This window comes from Aquarana catesbeiana, linkage group LG03, assembly GCF_042186555.1.
Source record: "Aquarana catesbeiana isolate 2022-GZ linkage group LG03, ASM4218655v1, whole genome shotgun sequence".
In the NCBI taxonomy this organism is placed as follows: domain Eukaryota; kingdom Metazoa; phylum Chordata; class Amphibia; order Anura; family Ranidae; genus Aquarana; species Aquarana catesbeiana.
Genome location: NC_133326.1, coordinates 653,461,463 through 653,480,603, shown reverse-complemented (window position 1 = coordinate 653,480,603; position 19,141 = coordinate 653,461,463). Strand labels below are relative to the sequence as shown.

Sequence of the window (19,141 nt, the reverse complement as noted above, 5' to 3'; positions counted from 1 at the left end):
ACACTGAGAACTCTGATGTACAGAGGAGATTCTGATCTAAGGGGAAACACTAAGAACTCTGATGTACAGAGAAGACTCTGATCTAAGGGGGGAACACTGAGAACTCTGATGTACAGAGAAGACTCTGATGTAAGGGAAAACACTGAGAACTCTGATGTACAGAGAGGACTCTGATGTAAGGGGGGGGCACTGTGGCCTCTGGTGTAAAGGGGAACTCTGAGAACCCTGATTTATCTTAATGTATTTAGAGGCAGGAGAGAGGAGCTCACTCACACCTTGGAGGTCAGCACCTCTCATCTAGATGTATCTGAGGCTGCTGGGCTTCAGATTTCCGGCCCTCCACTTCCCTTTTCTGAGGCACAGCACTGGGGATTTGAGTGTGGGCAGGCACAGAGAGGGAGGGGTGGGAGGAAGAGGAGCAGATCAAGGCCTCTCTCCTCAGCCAGCAACCCTGCTGGGAAGCCACTGTCTTGTCTGAATAATGTGTCCGGGTTTCAGGCGGTTTGAAACCCGGACACATGATTCCAAACCCGAACTGTCCGGATGAATCCCGGACAGGTGGCAACCCTACTCCAATGACATGAAACCTCCACAATGCTCTTGGTAGTCACTGACCATGTGATCTAGGCTCCCATAGCTTTAGGCCTTGAGTGAGCTTGGATGCAGCAGTTTTTATTCATGGTAGGCAAGAGGTAATTATGCATTTAAAATAAAGTCCTGCTGGCTGCTGAATACAATAGCTGGCATGGGAACTTGCTTCATCCACACCCTAGGGCAGGGCTCAATGGGAGAGATCTGAATGTGTATCTAAACTTGTATGGCTAGTGTCAGGGTCAGCTTCTATTGTCCACACTATGACATCACATTACACAGTTGAATTTACTAGGCATAAGACAAGAGGACCACTGCAGTGTCACCTGGGACTGTGAGAACTTGTAAAGCTGACTGACGGTTCGTCCTACTGCACTGTCTGTGCTGTTCATCAGTGAGACCCCTGCCTTCCAACCTTCACTGCTACCATCCTGGTACATGTACTTCATTCCAGCCTCAGCGCTGCGATCCAGATGGGGAAGCTTGTACACAATGAACCTGGAAATGACATTCAACCATAATATTAGAGTGCAAATCAGAGGCTTTAAAAAGACAAATTTTGCATAAAAAATCCAGTTTTAAATAAAAATAAAAATAAAAAAAATGAATCAATGAATTTCTATTTTCATCCAGGCACCTGGATCTGTCTTTGACATCAGCCTCCTGTAATTCCCTGCTAATAATGCATTAGTGCATTGTACAGCCCTGCCCATTTAATACTGGGAGCAGAGTGATGATCTTATGAGTGTGCTTCACCTGTCAAATTGTCCAATCAAACAAACTTACTGCAACCAATCAAATCCCCCCCCCCCCCCCCTTTTACCCTTGTTTCACACCTATGCGGTTTTTAGTGTGTTTTGCAGAAACGCACTACAGTTCATTTAACATGGTTTCCTATGGATCTAGTTCACATCTGTGCGTTTTGAGCCGGTACATTTTTTTGGAAAGGGTCAGGGATTTTTTTTTTCTAGCAGCAGATTGCGTTTTGCATGCAAAAGTCTTCAATGGACCAGCATCAAAAATAAAAGGTTTGCATTTTTGATGCGTTTTTGATGAGTTTTGCTGCGTTTTATGGCTAATAGGAAAGTATGACAGTTCTGTTCACGGAGTGCGACTTTGATACGATTTTACATTCTCTGACACTCAAGTTGCATCAAATCAAATCTCCGTAAACAGAACTGTCATACTTTTCTATAAGCAAAAAAAAAAAAAAAGACGCAAAATGCATCAAACACGAAACATCAACACACAACCTGCATAGATGTAAACCTAGGCTTATTCTCTAGGTGGAGTATAAGGGACTAAAATAAAGATTGTATGTTCATCAGTCAGGAAAACTGACTTTTAATGTATGAAGAACCTGAGTAAATCTGAATACAATACAGTGGAACATTGGATTATGAGCATAATCCGTTCAAGGAGAATGCTTCTAATCCAAAGCACTCGCATATCAAAGTGAGTTTCCCCATAGAAGTCAATGGAAATGAAGATAATTTGTTCCGCATTGACATCTATTACATGCAATACCGCATGTGGCCAGAGGTGGGGGGGGCACCAGAGAGCCTCGGAAATACTCGGGGACAGCTCGGCTGAACTCGGAAAGGCTTGGAAACTCTCGGAAACTGAGTATTTACGAGTGACTCCAAGTATTTCAGAACGGCTCCGAACCGTTCCGAGTGTCCCCGGCGCCCCCGCACCTCTGGCCAAATGCAGTACTGCACACCCCATTAGCTTGAATTCTGCTCGTTTTGCGAGACAACACTCGCAAACCGAGTCAGAATTTAAAAAAAAAAAGTTGCTCGTCTTTCGAAACGCTCGTAAACCGCGTTACTCGTAAACCATGGTTCCACTGTATATGTAAAACAACATTGTCTCAGACCTGTATAGGAAAGCCCAAAACTTAAACTGATGATCCTATGACCACCGGGAACTCACCAGTCTACTGGTTGGCCATTATCCCCATAACAAGAGATGGCAGCAGAGGACAGGTAAGGCATCAGCAGGAACATCAGATGCTGCAGCGCCATCTTCTGGCTTGAAGACACTACAAAGAGACAGAAGAATATTTTATACTGTGAAATGAAACATTAAATTGAAGGCCACCACAAAAAAAAAACCCAGATTTATGTGTGGACATTAGAGGACCAAATTGCTTGGCAAATCCCTTGTTTTAACACACTCAGCAGGACTGCACATAACTTTTTCAGCCATGTGACTGATATAGTGACAGAGAGAGAGAGAGAGAGAGAGTTTAAAGAGGAACTTCAACCCATGTGATTTATTTTTTTTAACCCCGACTTACTGTGTTCACTGGGTTATTCTCAAAATCATAGCTCCCAACTGTCCCTGATTTCGAGGGACTGTCCCTGATTTGGAGCAATGTCTCTCTTTCCCCCTTATTTGTCCTTCATTTTGGGCTGATCTATATAAATGTATATAAAATGCACTTTTTATCTTTCAAAAAGTGTTTTCCAGTGCTAAACCTTTCATCTGATTTCTAAATTGCTGCATTTGTACATTCCAAAAGCCAATATAAAGGAATAGCAGTGTTAAAAAAGCACTTGTGGGTTTAACCAATCTTGTTTTTTTTTTGTACAATTTTCCTTTAAGGGGGCGTGGCAAGGGGTGTGTCCTATGCCTGCATACTTTTGTTGGTAGGTGTCCCTCATTCCCATCTCAAAAAGTTGGGATGTATGTCAAAATATAAACTCACATATCCAGAGAATCCAGCGTCTTTTGTTGCAATCAATCACCGCACGGCATGTCATCAGGGGGTCGTTGCCCCTTCCAGGTTTTAGGAATTTTCTGGGCTCGGGTCTCAATGAGGTTGAGAACCACTGGATTACATAACTTTCACTGGTTTTAGGATTATAAGAAAATGCAATTGGGTAAACCATAGATGATTCAATTTTCTTTCCTGCAGCCACTGGTTGCAGGAAAGAAAAATCGCTCAACTTCTCCATCAACACTGAATCCCTCCTACGGCCCTTTTGTGTTCTGCCGGTCCGGGAGCCTTCCCTGCTGGCAAAACACAGTGATCACTCCTCGGGGGCTATAGCTTCCTGTAGTAATCGCATGAAAAAAAATCTGACAGGCTGGTTGTACTCAAGTCAATTTCGGTGGATCAACTTCAGTACAAACTGACTTGCACATGGATGGATCGAATCTCGGCTGGTCCCTGCTGAAATGTTTGAGATTCGAACCCCCTATGGGCGGGTAAGGCTACTTTCTCACAGATCAGGCGCCAAAATGCGTTTTTGTCGTGATTGTACCGAATTTTGCGGTGAGTTTTTTAAAGGACACGTGACTTAAAAAACCGCACCAAAAAATAAATCACAGATGCGATTTTGCAGCGTTTTTGCCGTGTTATTCATTGCTTTCAATGGGGCGGTGCATTTTTGGTGCATTTTTTTTAACTGGCCAAACATGCTGCAAAAAAGATTTTTTACACCGTAACAGTAGCACAATGCCCCAGTGTGAACACATCCATATAATTTAAAGGGAAGCTTTCTTGAGCTTTTCTGGCACTTTTTTAATGCAAAGAGAAAAGGAGAAACTTCACCCCCCCCCCCTTAAGTTAATTTTTCTTCTTTATCCTCTTACTTGGTTTCCTGTTCCACAAAACACATATGCATCCAGTGAATTCAGCATTGCTCTGCTATAGTACGCTGCTGATATCTTCTTTAGGCCCCTTTAACACAAGGCGGACTCCGTCAAGCAGATTGGCCTGCTCAGCGGGGGGATCTCTCTCCTGATCCCCGCTGAGCAGGCAGATGACAAGTTTGTGTCTGCTCTGCTATGCAGAGCAGACATGGACACAGCTTGCTGTTACAGTGGGGCAAAAAAGTATTTAGTCAGCCACCAATTGTGCAAGTTCTCCCGTTTAAAAAGATCAGAGAGGCCTGTAATTGTCATCATAGGTATACCTCAACTATGAGAGACAAAATGTGGAAACAAACCCAGACAATTACATTGTCTGATTTTTGAAAGAATTTATTTGCAAATTATGGTGGAAAATAAGTATTTGGTCACCTACAAACAAGCAAGATTTCTGTCTCTCACAGACCTGCATCTTCTTCTTTAAGAGGCTTCTCTGTCCTCCACTCATTACGTGCCGGTTCACACAGGGGCGACTTGTCAGGTGACCTAGCCGCCTGACAAGTCGCCTCCCGTTCTGTACAATGGAACCATTCTAATAGGAGCGACGCAAGTCGCTCCGACTTAGAAAAAGGTTCCTGTACTACTTTTGGGGCGACTTGAGGCGACTTGCATAGACTTCTATACAGAAGTCGTTTTGCAAGTCGCCGTGGAAGTCGTGTGCAGGCCGCCTCGGTGAGGCGACCTGCAAGTCGTGCCGCCCCTGTGTGAACCGGGGCTACCTGTATTAATGGCACCTGTTTGAACTTGTTATCAGTATAAAAGATACCTGTCCACAACCTCAGTCAAACTCCAAACTCCACTATGGTGAAAACCAAAAATTGTAGACCTTCACCAGGCTGGGAAGACTGAATCTGCAATAGGCAAGCAGTTTGGTGTGAAGAAATCAACTGTGGGAGCAATAATTAGAAAATGGAAGACATACAAGACCACTGATAATCTCCCTCGATCTGGGGCTCCACGTAAGATCTCACCCTGTGGGGTCAAAATGATCACAAGAACGGTGAGCAAAAATCCCAGAACCACACGGGGGGGATCTAGTGAATGACCTGCAGAGAGCTGGGACCAACGTAACAAAGGCTACCATCAGTAAGACACTACTCCGCCAGGGACTCAGATCCTGCAGTGCCAGACGTGTCCCCCTGCTTGAGCCAGTACATGTCCGGGCCCATCTGAGGTTTGCTAGAGAGCATTTGGATGATCCAGAAGAGGATTGGGAGAATGTCATATGGTCAGATGAAACCAAAGTAGAACTGTTTGGTAGAAACGCAACTCGTCGTGTTTGGAGGAGAGAGAATGCTGAGTTGCAACCAAAGAACACCATACCTACTGTGAAGCATGGGGGTGGCAACATCATGCTTTGGGGCTGTTTCTCTGCAAAGGGAACAGGACGACTGATCCGTGTACATGAAAGAATGAATGGGGCCATGTATCGTGAGATTTTGAGTGCAAACCTCCTCCCATCAGCAAGGGCATTGAAGATGAAACATGGCTGGGTCTTTCAGCATGACAATGATCCCAAACACACTGCCCGCGCAATGAGGGAGTGGCTTCGCAAGAAGCATTTCAAGGTCCTGAAGTGGCCTAGCCAGTCTCCAGATCTCAACCCCATAGAAAACCTTTGGAGGGAGTTGAAAGTCTGTGTTGCTCAGCGACAGCCCCAAAACATCACTGCTCTAGAGGAGATCTGCATGGAGGAATGGGCCAACATACCAGCAACAGTGTGTGACAACCTTGTGAAGACTTACAGAAAACGTTTGACATCTGTCATTGCCAACAAAGGATATATAACAAAGTATTGAGATGAACTTTTGATATTGACCAAATACTTATCTTCCACCATAATTTGCAAATAAATTCTTTCAAAAATCAGACAATGTGATTGTCTGGATTTGTTTCCACATTTTGTCTCTCATAGTTGAGGTATACCTATGATGACAATTACAGGCCTCTCTCAGCTTTTTAAGTGGGAGAACTTGCACAATTGGTGGCTGACTAATAATTTTTTGCCCCACTGTATCTATGGGGCGATTGGGTGGAAATGGACTGCCTGTATGTTTCCATCCGATTGTCATCCAATCTGATCCACCACACAGATGAGAAACGGATCCTGATCCATCTGTTTTCTAGCAGACCGGATAGGATGCCGGCAGGTGTCAGCGGACACATGTTCGCTGACATCTGCCACTCCATAGAGAACAATGGGTGGTCCGATCGGGTCCCCCGGAAAAACGGATTGACCGGATAGGTCTGGTGTGTGAAAGTGGGTTTACTTAAGTCATTGGAAGCTGGCTGTCTCTTCTGGGTTTTTGCATCCAGCTCCTAATGATGCATCACAGTGCGTGTGCAGTGTGTTCTAGATGCCTCCTGGCATGTATGACGTATCTCAGGAGACTGCGGGCAGCTAGGGCTACTTCATTCTTGCCCAGGCGAGAAAGATGAAGTGCGGTATGCAGCTCAAAACTAAGCCCCCCCCCTCCCAAAAAAAAAACAAATTTCACCTACAGTTGTGAGAATGGAGGGAGAGAAGGAGCGATATAGCTAAAAAACAGCAAAATGGGCTGAAGTTCTGCTTTAACACAAGGGAAGCATTTTACAGCATAGAAACTGAAGTAACAGATCAACTAAAAGCTGTATGTGACTCGTAAGCCACCGATCAGAGGTCATTAACTCAAAAAGGATCATAGCCTTACAGGTAGGATAGACCCAGTAAGGGGATGGGTACCCGCTGCTTACTTTCCACCCAACATAGAAGTAATCCACTATGACATCATAGACAGAAGCAAGAAAGTAAAGATATAGAGATGCTAAATTTTATCGACTTAATGAACATATTTTCCCGCAGGCAAATAGAATTTATAAAAGCGGACATACACTCAGACATACATACACTCCTAATCTATACAAGACAAGAGCATGCATGTCTAGGCAGATAGCAGAGGCTGAAAGACAAAGAGCTGCAAATTGGGAACTCACGTGTGCCAAGTACTCAGCGATCTCTGAGTATTTGTTCAGAATTCTGGAGTTTTACAGCAAGCCTTGTGACCGACCTCCCCTCCCCCCCCCCATGACCTCACTCATTTACTTCCCTATTCTTTACAGACAATCTCTGCTGTCAATCTTATGTACTTGTAACCTACAAAGAACATCTAAACAGTGCGGGCAAAACATGGGAAGTGAAATCAAGACACCATGACAGAGTAGAAATCTGCAGCAACCAGTTGTGAACATTTACACAACAAAGCATGTGGCTTGTATGTTCAGGGCCTTGCAAAGGCAGGTACACTTTAACCACTTGCTTACTGGGCACTTATACCCCCTTCCTGCCCAGGCCAATTTTCAGCTTTCAGCGCTGTCATACTTTGAATGACAATTGCTCGGTCATGCAACACTGTACCCAAACTACTAAATTTGTATTTTTTTACACAAATAGAGCTTTCTTTTGGTAGTATTTAATCACCACGTTTTTTTTTTTATTTTTTTGCTAAAGAAACAAAAAAAAATTTTTTTGATAAAAAACAAAAGCATTTTTCATAGTTTGTTATAAAATTTTGCGCTGATGAGGCGGCACTGATGGGCACTGATGATGAGGCACTGCTGGGCACTGATTGGCAGCTCTGATGTTCTCTGTCATTGGTTGACAGCTGTTCACGTGGTAAAGGGCTGCTGTGATTGGCCCTTTACCCTGTTCTGTGATCAGCCAAATCCGAAGGCGCGCAAGCAGTGCGATCACGGGAGGACGTCTGTTGACGCCCTGCCGGTACTGGAAGCGGTCTTTTGGCTATAGCGTGGGTGAAAAGTGGTTAAAGCATATACGGTATCTTACAAAAGTGAGTACACCCCTCACATTTTTGTAAATAATTGATTATATCTTATACTAGTGACTGTACAGCTTGTATAACAGTGTAAATTTGCTGTCCCTTCAAAATGACTCAACACACAGCTATTAATGTCTAAACCGCTGGCAACAGAAGGGAGTACACCTCTAAGTAAAAATGTCTGAAAAAAAGAATTGTTGCTCTACATAAAGATGGCCTAGGCTATAAAAAGATTGCCAAGACCCTGAAACTGAGCTGCAGCACAGTGGCCAAGACCGTACAACAGTTTAACAGGACAGGTTCCACTCAGAACAGGCCTCACCATGGTCGACCAAAGAAGTTGAGTGCACGTGCTCAGCGTCATATCCAGAGGTTGTCTTTGGTAAATAGACGTATGAGTGCTGCCATCATAGCTGCAGAGGTTGAAGGGGTGGAGGGTCAGCCTGTCAGTGCTCAGACCATATGCCGCACACTGCATCAAATTGGTCTGCATCAAAATGAGGGTGATGTCACTTCCGCTTCCGCATTACCTGACTGGTCAGCGTAGAGCTTCCTGTCAAGTGGACACCGCAGAGAAGCCTGTGACCCGATTCAACACCCCTACGGCCAAGGGAACGTTACCAGAGCCCGCAGAGCAGCATCAGCATACCCCAGGACACCTCTATCCCAGACGAGCATCTTCACCCTGTGAACCTGTAAGTGTATATACTACACTAATGCCGCGTACACACGAGCGGACTTTTCAGCATCAAAGGTCCGACGGTCTTTCCGACGGACTTTCGATGGAGTTACGACGGACTTTCGAACAACCGGACTTGCACACACATGAACGGACTAAAGTCCATTCAAAAGTCTGTTCGCTTGAACGTGATGACGTACAACTGGACTAGAATAAGGAAGTTCATAGCCAGTAGCCAATAGCTGCCCTTGTGCCCTTTTTCGTCCGTCGGACTAGCATACAGACGAACGGATTTTTCGACCGGACTCGAGTCCGTTGGAAAGATTTGATACATGTTCCAAATCTAAAGTCTGTCTGATTTTTGACAGAAAATGTCCGCTGAAGGTCCGATGAAGCCCACACACGGTCGGATTGTCTGACGGATTCGTTCCGTCCGAACAGTCCGGCCGAAAAGTCCGGCCGTGTGTACACAGCATAACACTCTATTAACAGTAGGACTATCTCAGTTGGCGCCTCCCCCCCCCCCCTTGTACTCCTTTCTTGCAGACAGAGGTAATGGACACCCTCTGAGATGGCTGCCTCCTTTTTTACAATATACTGACTGACTAAGATGTGCTATTAAAGCCACCATTACACCATTTATAAAGGAATCACATCATTTGGAGCGCCGGAATCCCCCCTTTTTATGAATAATGGCTGTCACCCCAGAAGGAAGCCTCTTCTAAAGATGATGCACAAGAAAGCCCGCAAACAGTTTGCTGAAGACAAGCAGACTAAGGACATGGATTACTGGAACCATGTCCTGTGGTTTGATGAGACCAAGATAAACTTATTTGGTTCAGATGCTATCAAGCGTGTGTGGCGGCAACCAGGTGAGGAGTACAAAGACAAGTGTGTCTTGCCTACAGTCAAGCATGGTGGTGGGACTATCATGGAACAATGGAAGGTGGAGGAGCGCAAGGTCTCTAACATCCACCAGCTCCGTGATGTCATCATGGAGGAGTGGAAGAGGATTCCAGTGGCAACCTGTGAAGCTCTGGTGAACTCCATGCCCAAGAGGGTTAAGGCAGTGCTGGAAAATAATGGTGGCCACACAAAATATTGACACTTTGGGCCTAATGTGGACATTTTCACTTAGGGGTGTACTCACTTTTTTTTTTAGTTATTTTGAGAGGACAACAAATTTACACTGTTATACAAGCTGTACGCTCACTACTTTACATTGTAGTAAAGTGATATTCCCAATATCTACATTAGATAATATCCTTGATGAAGTCACGTGATCAGTGACGTAATGCATCGGGAGGAGCCGGTTGTCGTCACTTCCGGTCGTGGCCGAGACCGGAAGTTCCTTTGTTTGTGAAGCTGAACAGCGCTTTTTTTAACTGTAAGTTACAATGCTGTTGAAATAAATTATATTTGAATACTACACCATGGAGACCTCTCTTTGTTGCATGTAAATTGCACATGTTGGGAAAGAAGAACCTGTAAAGGAATTTACATCACCAGTGTAAGCCGTTTGTCATCTATCTGGCTGGGTGTCCCTGGAAATAGGATTGCATCACCTTGGAACCTGGAGCCACGTATATACAGAGACTTGTCTTGACTTGTAGGGGTCTCTGTCCAGGGTGAGGGGCTGGGGCAAACCACTAGCGCACTACGGATGGTGGAAGCATCTGGACGAATTGGATTTTCTTGCTTTCTGCACAAGTACTTTATTTATTATGCACTTAACATTGATTCACTCTATTGTCACTTTGGCATTTTTGCACTTTATTACGTATGAAGGAAAGTTTATTGTATTTTATTTTATTATTTGCACTTGATTGTCATCATTTGTCATTTTGGATTACTGCACTTTATAAAGGATTATCCTTAGTGTATTTATTTAGTTGCACATTTATATTATTTTAGGTGACACATCATCATTTATAGATTATTAGAGTTAGCGCCACATTATTCATTTCAGCAACATGAAAATTAAAGCTCCATTCATGGCAGTTGGACCCGCGTTCTGTGAGCAGGGCAGTCCATTAATTTCAATGGACTGCCTTACTCGAGAAATGCACGTAAAGTAGCCCGGACCATTGAAGAGTCCTTTTTTGAAAATCGTGTTGCACGAAAATGTGCATGAAAACACGGGCGTTTTGCCGATGCGTGGGGTTACACTGCTAAAAGGCAGTGCGTTTTGCCGCACGGTCGGAAACACGCACAATTTTGAGAGTGTTCCTGACCCCCACATGTGTGATCCTGGCCTTAGAGAGGTTACATTTCCCCAGTGGAGAACAGACCGCAATAAATACTAGACAGGGGTTCTAACCCATCACCACTCCCTCCAAAAATTAAAGCAGACCTTTACTCAAAGGTAAAAAAGGTAAAAAAGTCATGTTTATCCTCCTCCCCACCCTGAACATATATATATATATTTTTTTTATAGGGAGCGGGTACCTTTTTTGACAGATCCCACTTTCCCACTTTCTCAAGCCTTGCCTAGGCATGACATTGCTTGTTCCTCTGCCTCCCTGTCCCATAGCTTTCTGAGTTGCATTATGCAAGGCTGCAGGACCAGCGATTGCCTTGGGTGGCATCTTTCAGGGGGGCAGTGCTGCATATCAGTGCAGCTTCATCAGTGCCTCCTCAGTGCCGCCTCATCCCCTGCCCTGCTGACCTCATCCTCTGCCCCACTGACCACATATGTGGCCCTTGGACAAATCATGTACAATCATGGTGAGGAAGCCTCAGCTGTTCACTGTGAACGGCTGCAGATTCCTCATCAGACCCTGAGACAAGAACGGTATATCGTGGCTGGGGTGGGACAAATTTAGATGGGGGGGCACCCCATTTTAGTCTTGCCTAGGGCAGCACAAAACCAAAATACACCACTGGAACCATATGATCTGGTCACACATGCACAGTGGGGAGCCAGCTGTGATTCATCAATAAGTCACAGTTGGCTCCCAAATCCAAGATGGTGGCACGGGGGACCCACCACGGTCAGATGAATCAGCCGTGGTAAGACAGCGCTGGAAATTATCTGATTTTTAAAGTCAGTATTTGCAAATGTTGTCTTTCTTTTTTTTTTTTGGATGAAGTTCCTCTTTAATGTGGAAGTAAAACTACAGGAATAATATCAGGATTCTGGGTTATGAGGAAGTTGCTGCCATAATGTGCAAGTATGCACAGCATACACACTATAAAAGACTTATCGAAGAAAGCGATCCCCTCCAACGCTGAGATGTCAAGGCTCTCCTCTTGCCAGGACCTATATGTTCTCCTTGTCTCCCTCCAGGTTCGGAGTCTTTGACTGCTTGATTGATTGGGCCAGGATGAAACAACTCCGCATATGCACATAGAATCGTGCCAAGATGGTACACTTAGCTACGCTACGCATGCACAGCTCAGGGTACACTTAACCACTTCAGCCCCGGAAGGATTTGCCCCCTTCCTGACCAAAGCGTCGCCTTTAACTGACAATTGCGCGTGCAAAGTTGTACCCAAACAAAACGTCCTTTTTTTCCCCACAAATAGAGCTTTCTTTTGGTGGTATTTGATCACCTCTGCGTTTTTTTTTTTTTTTGCGCTATAAACAAAAAACTGCGACAATTTTGAAAAAAAACGCAGTATTTTTTGCTATAATAAATATCCCCCAAAAATATATAAAAAAACTATTTTTTTCCTCAGTTTAGGCCCATATGTATTCTTCTACATTTTTTTGGTAAAAAAAATCGCAATAAGCGTATATTGATTGGTTTGAGCAAAATTTATAGCATCTACAAAATAGGGGATAGTTTTATGGCATTTTTATTAAATTTTCTTTTTTCTATTAGTAATGGCGTCGATCTGCGATTTTTATCATGACTGCGACATTATGGCGGATGCATCGGACACTTTTGACACTATTTTGGGACCATTGTCATTTATACAACGATCAGTGCTATAAAAATGCACTGCTTACTGTGTAAATAACACTGGCAGTGAATGGGGTTAACCACTAGGGGGCGATGAAGGGGTTAAGTGTGTCCTAGGGAGTGATTCTAACTGTGGGGGGGATGGGCTTCAACACACATGACAGCGATCACTGCTCCCGATGACAGAGAGCAGTGATCTCTGTCATGTCACAAGGCAGAACAGAGAAATGCTTTGTTTACAAAAGCATCTCCCCGTTCTACCTCTCCGTGACACGATCGCGGGCACCCGGCGAGTCCGCGGGACCTGCGGTCACGGAGAACGTGGCAGGCGCGCGCCCACAGCACCGCTTCTTAAAGGGGGCATACTTGTACGCCATTTTGCCCACCCATGCCATTCTGCCAACGTATATCGTCGTGCAGCGGTCGGGAAGTGGTTAAAGTGGAACTAAAGTCTCTAATTACCAAACTGCAAGCAGGCAGACTCTTTACTGCAGAAGAAGCATCCAATGTCTCTTCTGCAATAACGTAAACCTATCTGCCTGCACACAGTCCTCCTTAGAATGCACACTGAGCTGCACATTCCAGCACAGATCCTGTGTGCCGGGATGACTAAACTCCTGCTCAAGTGCATAAGTGACATCATCCCGCACCGGCCATTAAAGACGGCCGCAGCCCGGAACCCAGAAGAAGCCAACGTCGGTAAAAGATTTCAGACTGTCGAAGGAGAAGGCAAGTATTGTGGACTTTAGGCCACTTTAACCACTTCAACCCCAGAAGGATTTGCCCCCTTAATGACCAGGCCATTTTTTGCGATACGACACTGTTTCGCTTTAACTGACAATTGCGTGGTCGTGTGACGTTGCACCCAAACAAAACTGATGTCCTTTTTTCCCACAAATAGAGTTTGCTTTTGGTGGTATTTGATCACCTCTGCAGTTTTTATTTTTTTGTGCTATAAATAAAAAAAGACTGACAATTTAAAAAAAAACAATTTTTTTTTACTTTCTGCTATAATAAATATCCAAAAAAATAAATAAATAAAACAAAACTAATTTATTCATCAGTTTAGGCCAATATGTATTCTTCTACATATTTTTGTTTAACCACTTGACGACCGCCGCACGACGATGTACGTCGGCAGAGCGGCACGGGCAGGCAAAATGACTTACAGGTACGTCCTTGCCTGCCCGCGGGTGGGGGGTCCGATCGGACCCCCCCCCGGTGCCTGCGGCGGTCGTCAAATCCTCCCCGGTGATCGGTGGAGGCCATCCATTCGTGGCCCCCCCCTCGCGATCGCTCCCAGCCAATGGGATCATTTCCCTGCCTCTGTATTGTACACAGAGGCAGAGGAAATGATGTCATTTCTCCTCGGAGGAGAGAAGACTGGAATGTGAGTGCACAACACACACACATCACAGTAGAACACGCCAGGCATACAATACACCCCCGATCCCCCCCCCCCCCGATTACCCCCCGATCACCCCCCCCCCGTCACACTGACACCAAGCAGGTTTTTTGTTTTTTTTTCTTTTTTTTTTTTCTTACTGCATGGTGTCAGTTTGTGACAGTTACTGTGGTGGGACAGTTACTGTTAGCCCCCTTTAGGTCTAGGGTACCCCCGTAACCCCCCGCAATAAAGTTTTAACCCCTTAATCACCCCCCGTCACCAGTGTCACTAAGCGATCATTTTTCTGATCGCTGTATTAGTGTCGCTGGTGACGCTAGTTAGGGACGTAAATATTTAGGTTCGCCGTCAGCGTTTTATAGCGACAGGGACCCCCATATACTACCTAATAAATGTTTTAACCCCTTGATTGCCCCCTAGTTAACCCTTTCACCACTGATCACCGTATAACTGTTACGGTTGACGCTGGTTAGTTCGTTTATTTTTTATAGTGTCAGGGCACCCGCCGTTTATTACCGAATAAAGGTTTAGCCCCCTGATCGCCCGGCGGTGATATGCGTCGCCCCAGGCAGCGTCAGATTAGCGCCAGTACCGCTAACACCCACGCACGCAGCATACGCCTGCCTTAGTGGTATAGTATCTGTACGGATCAATATCTGATCCGATCAGATCTGTACTAGCGTCCCCAGCAGTTTAGGGTTCCCAAAAACGCAGTGTTAGCGGGATCAGCCCAGATACCTGCTAGCACCTGCGTTTTGCCCCTCCGCCCGGCCCAGACCAGCCCATCCAAGTGCAGTATCGATCGATCAATCACTGTCACTTACAAAACACTAAACACACATAACTGCAGCGTTCGCAGAGTCAGGCCTGATCCCTGCGATCGCTAGCAGTTTTTTTGGTAGCGTTTTGGTGAACTGGCAAGCACCAGCCCCAGGCAGCGTCAGGTTAGCGCCAGTACCGCTAACACCCACACACGCACCGTACACCTCCCTTAGTGGTATAGTATCTGAACGGATCAATATCTGATCTGATCAGATCTATACTAGCATCCCCAGCAGTTTAGGGTTCCCAAAAACGCAGTGTTAGCGGGATCAGCCCAGATACCTGCTAGCACCTGCGTTTTGCCCCTCCGCCCGTCCCAGCCCAGCCCACCCAAGTGCAGTATCGATCGATCACTGACACTTACAAAACTCTAAACGCATAACTGCAGCGTTCGCAGAGTCAGGCCTGATCCCTGCGATCGCTAACAGTTTTTTTGGTAGCGTTTTGGTGTATTGGCAAGCACCAGCGCCCTAGTACACCCCGGTCGTAGTCAAACCAGCACTGCAGTAACACTTGGTGACGTGGCGAGTCCCATAAGTGCAGTTCAAGCTGGTGAGGTGGCAAGCACAAGTAGTGTCCCGCTGCCACCAAGAAGAAGACAAACAGGCCCGTTGTGCCCATAATGCCCTTCCTGCTGCATTCGCCAATCCTAATTGGGAACCCACCGCTTCTGCAGCGCCCGTACTTCCCCCATTCACATCCCCAATCAAATGCAGTCGGCTGCATGAGAGGCATTTTCTTTATGTCCTCCCGAGTACCCCTACGCAACGAACCCCCCAAAAAAGATGTTGTGTCTGCCGCAAGCGCGGATATAGGCGTGACACCCGCTATTATTGTCCCTCCTGTCCTGACAATCCTGGTCTTTGCATTGGTGAATGTTTTGAACACTACCATTCACTAGTTGAGTATTAGCGTAGGGTACAGCATTGCACAGACTAGGCACACTTTCACAGGGTCTCCCAAGATGCCATCGCATTTTGAGAGACCCGAACCTGGAACCGGTTACAGTTATAAAAGTTACAGTTACAAAAAAAAGTGTAAAAAAAAAAATATATAAAGTAAAAAAAAAAAAAATAGTTGTCGTTTTATTGTTCTCTCTCTCTCTATTGTTCTGCTCTTTTTTACTGTATTCTATTCTACAATGTTTTATTGTTATTATGTTTTATCATGTTTGCTTTTCAGGTATGCAATTTTTTATACTTTACCGTTTGCTGTGTTTTATTATTAACCATTTTTATGTCTTTAGGTACGCCATTCACGACTTTGAGTGGTTATACCAGAATGATGCCTGCAGGTTTAGGTATCATCTTGGTATCATTCTTTTCAGCCAGCGGTCGGCTTTCATGTAAAAGCAATCCTAGCGGCTAATTAGCCTCTAGACTGCTTTTACAAGCAGTGGGAGGGAATGCCCCCCCACCGTCTTCCGTGTTTTTCTCTGGCTCTCCTGTCTCAACAGGGAACCTGAGAATGCAGCCGGTGATTCAGCCAGCTGACCATAGAGCTGATCAGAGACCAGAGTGGCTCCAAACATCTCTATGGCCTAAGAAACCGGAAGCTACGAGCATTTTATGACTTAGATTTCGCCAGATGTAAACAGCGCCATTGGGAAATTGGGAAAGCATTTTATCACACTGATCTTGGTGTGGTCAGATGCTTTGAGGGCAGAGGAGAGATCTAGGATCTAATAGACCCCAATTTTTTCAAAAAAGAGTACCTGTCACTACCTATTGCTATCATAGGGGATATTTACATTCCCTGAGATAACAATAAAAATGATTAAAAAAAAAAAAAATGAAAGGAACAGTTTAAAAATAAGATAAAAAAGCAAAAAAATAATAAAGAAAAAAAAAAAAAAAAAAAAAGCACCCCTGTCGCCCCCTGCTCTCGCGCTAAGGCGAACGCAAGCGGCGGTCTGTCGTCAAATGTAAACAGCAATTGCACCATGCATGTGAGGTATCACCGCGAAGGTCAGATCGAGGGCAGTAATTTTAGCAGTAGACCTCCTCTGTAAATCTAAAGTGGTAACCTGTAAAGGCTTTTAAAGGCTTTTAAAAATGTATTTATTTTGTTGCCACTGCACGTTTGTGCGCAATTGTAAAGCATGTCATGTTTGGTATCCATGTACTCGGCCTAAGATCATCTTTTTTATTTCATCAAACATTTGGGCAATATAGTGTGTTTTAGTGCATTAAAATTTTAAAAAGTGTGTTTTTTCCCCAAAAAATGCGTTTGAAAAATCGCTGCGCAAATACTGTGTGAAAAAAAAAAAAATGAAACACCCACCATTTTAATCTGTAGGGCATTTGCTTTAAAAAATATATAATGTTTGTGGGTTCAAAGTAATTTTCTTGCAAAAAAAATAATTTTTTCATGTAAACAAAAAGTGTCAGAAAGGGCTTTGTCTTCAAGTGGTTAGAAGAGTGGGTGATGTGTGACATAAGCTTCTAAATGTTGTGCATAAAATTCCAGGACAGTTCAAAACCCCCCCAAATGACCCCATTTTGGAAAGTAGACACCCCAAGCTATTTGCTGAGAGGCATGTCGAGTCCATGGAATATTTTATATTGTGACACAAGTTGCGGGAAAGAGACAAATTTTTTTTTTTTTTTTTTGCACAAAGTTGTCACTAAACGATATATTGCTCAAACATGCCATGGGAATATGTGAAATTACACCCCAAAATACATTCTGTTGCTTCTCCTGAGTACGGGGATACCACACGTGTGAGACTTTTTGGGAGCCTAGCCGCGTACGGGACCCCGAAAACCAAGCACCGCCTTCAGGCTTTCTAAGGGCGTACATTTTTGATTTCACTCTTCACTGCCTATCACAGTCTCGGAGGCCATGGAATGCCCAGGTGGCACAAAACCCCCCAAATGACCCCATTTTGGAAAGTAGACACCCCAAGCTATTTGCTGAGAGGTATAGTGAGTATTTTGCAGACCTCACTTTTTGTCACAAAGTTTTGAAAATTGAAAAAAGAAAAAAAAATGTTTTTTCTTGTCTTTCTTCATTTTCAAAAACAAATGAGAGCTGCAAAATACTTACCATGCCTCTCAGCAAATAGCTTGGGGTGTCTACTTTCCAAAATGGGGTCATTTGGGGGGGGTTTGTGCCATCTGGGCATTTTATGGCCTTCAAAACTGTAATAGGTAGTGAGGAGTGAAATCAAAAATTTAAGCCCTTAGAAATCCTGAAGGCGGTGATTGGTTTTCAGGGCCCCGTACGTGGCTAGGCTCCCAAAAAGTCCCACACATGTGGTATCCCCGTACTCAGGAGAAGCAGCTGAATGTATTTTGGGGTGCAATTCCACATATGCCCATGGCCTGTGTGAGCAATATATCATTTAGTGACAACTTTTTGTAAATTTTTTTTCTTTGTCATTATTCAATCACTTGGGACAAAAAAAATAAATATTCAATGGGTTCAACATGCCTCTCAGGAATTTCCTTGGGGTGTCTACTTTCCAAAATGGGGTCATTTGGGGGGGTTTTGTACTGCCCTGCCATTTTAGCACCTCAAGAAATGACATAGGCAGTCATAAACTAAAAGCTGTGTAAATTCCAGAAAATGTACCCTAGTTTGTAGATGCTATAACTTTTGCGCAAACCAATAAATATACACTTATTGACATTTTTTTTACCAAAGACATGTGGCCGAATACATTTTGGCCTAAATGTATGACTAAAATTGAGTTTATTGGATTTTTTTATAACAAAAAGTAGAAAATATAATTTTTTTTTCAAAATTTTCGGTCTTTTTCCGTTTATAGCGCAAAAAATAAAAATCGCAGAGGTGATCAAATACCATCAAAAGAAAGCTCTATTTGTGGGAAGAAAAGGACGCAAATTTCGTTTGGGTACAACATTGCATGACTGCGCAATTAGCAGTTAAAGCGACGCAGTGCCAAATTGGAAAAAGACCTCTGGTCCTTAGGCAGCATAATGGTCCGGGCCAATCAATCATATTGATTGGTTTGCACAAAATTATTGCATTTACAAACTATTATTATTATTATTATTATACAGGATTTATATAGCGCCGACAATTTACGCAGCGCTTTACAACATTAGGGCAGACAGTACAATTACAATACAATTCAATACAGGAGGAATCAGAGGGCCCTGCTCGTTAGAGCTTACAATCTAGGAGGGAGGGTCAAGTTATACAAAAGGGTAATAGCTGTGGGGGGGGGGGGGTGAGCTAATGGAGAAAATAGTGCAGTTGTTAGATGGAGGCAGGATAGGCTTCTCTGAAGAGG

At 44.3% G+C, this 19,141-nt stretch overlaps 1 protein-coding gene across 4 annotated transcripts in view; it reads right to left on the bottom strand.

Moving 5' to 3' along the window:
* DNASE2 (deoxyribonuclease 2, lysosomal) overlaps positions 1–19,141 on the bottom strand; it is an 87,034-nt gene that overhangs the window by 23,392 nt on the left and 44,501 nt on the right. For 3 of the 4 annotated variants that reach the window (XM_073622700.1, XM_073622699.1, XM_073622701.1), the window contains 2 exons: positions 2,527–2,635; positions 918–1,089 (listed from right to left, as the gene is read on the bottom strand). In XM_073622700.1, the coding sequence (XP_073478801.1) occupies positions 918–1,089; positions 2,527–2,618 (264 nt within the window). In that variant the 5' untranslated portion in view covers positions 2,619–2,635. Of the gene's footprint in view, positions 1–917; positions 1,090–2,526; positions 2,636–7,224; positions 7,346–19,141 lie in introns of those variants that run through there. The other variant, XM_073622698.1, reaches the window with a different exon arrangement.